General features: G+C 32.5%; 1 protein-coding gene across 1 annotated transcript; it reads left to right on the top strand.

The window, feature by feature from the left end:
- Window positions 1-262: 262 nt before the first annotated feature.
- LOC9324842 lies at window positions 263-1,409 on the top strand. Its single transcript, XM_021010244.1, has one exon. The coding sequence runs from the start codon at window positions 416-418 to the stop codon at window positions 1,190-1,192; it is 777 nt and encodes a 258-aa protein (XP_020865903.1). The 5' UTR covers window positions 263-415; the 3' UTR covers window positions 1,193-1,409.
- Window positions 1,410-1,819: the final 410 nt, after the last annotated feature.

Genomic DNA, 1,819 nt, shown 5'->3' with positions numbered 1-1,819 from the left:
TTAGTTTTGATGTTCTAGAATCTAAATTCATTCAAACGCAAAAAAAAATTAACTACTTATTTAGATATGTTTTATTAGATTGGATAAAATTTCATCAGTAATGTATTGTGGATTTATCTAGTTAACTTTGACCAAAAAAGAACGACGATATTTTGACAATTATTTTAAGTTTTTCATAATTTTATATTTTCATTATAAAGAAAATAATTTTTTAAAAAAATAGTAAAAGAAAAAAGAAAAGGAGAGGTGTTGAGAGATTGAGAAGCTAAAATATCCAACCAAATATATAAAAGAGAGCAAAGCTTCTCCTATTTTTATCAAACCTCAACAAATACTCTCTTATTTCAGATTCTTTCAGACAAAAACAGAGAGAAACTTTTTATGTTTATGTGTTTAAGATCTGATTATTAAAAAGATGCAAGTTGTTGCTCCTTCATCTCCGGCGTCGAAATTCGCCGGAAAAGAGAGATTTTCAGAAGTTTACGGCGAACTAAACGACGATTTTGGCTCAAAACTGAAGATTAGTTCTACAGAGGAAGAAAACAGAGATAAAGATGAAGAAGAAAGAGAAGAAGAGTTCTCATTCGCAAGTGTAAATGCAGAGAATTCACCGATAACCGCAGAAGAAGCGTTCGAAGGCGGTCAGATCCGACCGGTTTATCCTCTGTTTAACCGGAATATTTTCTTCGATGATCCAAAGGAGGAAACTTTACGTTCACCTCTCAAGAAACTCTTCGTAGAATCCACAACCACCGAAGAAGAAGAAGAAGAAGAAGAGTCAGAGACGGTGGGTCCGTACTGTTCATGGACAAATCGTACGGTGGAGGAAGCATCACCGGAGACTTGTCGGAAAAGTAACTCAACAGGGTTTTCAAAACTATGGAGATTTAGAGATCTTGTTTTGAGAAGTAACAGTGATGGAAAAGATGCGTTTGTGTTTTTAAGCAACGGCTCTTCGTCTTCGTCGTCTACATCGGCGAAATTGAGCGGTGTGAAGTCGTCGGAGAAAGGGAAAGAGACGACGAAGACGGAGAAGAAGAAGAAGATGAGAACAAAATCGGCACATGAGAAATTATATATGAGAAACAGAGCAATGAGAGAAGAAGGGAAACGAAGATCGTATCTACCGTATCAACATGTTGGATTCTTCACTAATGTTAATGGTTTAACCAGAAATGTTCATCCATTTTGATTAAACCGGTTTTGTTTCAAAATCTCTACCGACAAATCTTTGCCTTTGTATATAATAATCTAACTTTTTTTTTTAATACCGGTGTATTATATAACCTTTTTTGTAAGTAAAAGTGAAACTTTACTTATTTATTTCACGTTTTGTCTCATTTGATTAATTTTTTTTTTATGTAAAGTATTTTCTGATTTTGAAAGTAGACAAGATTCATCGATCGTTTTACATAATTGCATCATAGTAGGTCTTATTTGATAACAACATCGTGAGGCTCCAATGCTAGTTTTCATGGAATTATAAAGTTGGTCCATACTATATTTTGGTATATCAAAATTTGTTTACTAAAACTTGTCCATCAATACCTAGCAGCTAAAATTTTATTTATAATTTTTATTTGGGAAATTAGTTTTTTTTGTTAATAAGTTTTGAGTGACCAAAACATATTAGGAACAAATATAAAATAAAATCTATTTTTCGTATCACTCTGACAAAATGTTAGATCGAGAAGGAAGGCTGTATGTAATAATAATAAGTACTGTATTTTTTTTTTCTTAACAAGTATTCTATGTCGATCTAATTGATTAAAGATGGCCGCAGACAACATGAAAGAAACATGTTAGAGGTTAGAGATAG

The sequence above is a fragment of the Arabidopsis lyrata genome (genome assembly GCF_000004255.2).
Source record: "Arabidopsis lyrata subsp. lyrata unplaced genomic scaffold ARALYscaffold_2, whole genome shotgun sequence".
Classification (NCBI taxonomy): Eukaryota; Viridiplantae; Streptophyta; class Magnoliopsida; order Brassicales; family Brassicaceae; genus Arabidopsis; species Arabidopsis lyrata.
Note: the sequence above shows the minus strand (reverse complement) of the source record. Positions and strands in the feature narration are given on the sequence as shown.

Coding starts and splice junctions, on each gene's coding strand:
- LOC9324842 (XM_021010244.1), top strand. CDS start 416: ATGCAAGTTGTTGCTCCTTCATCTCCGGCGTCGAAATTCGCCGGAAAA.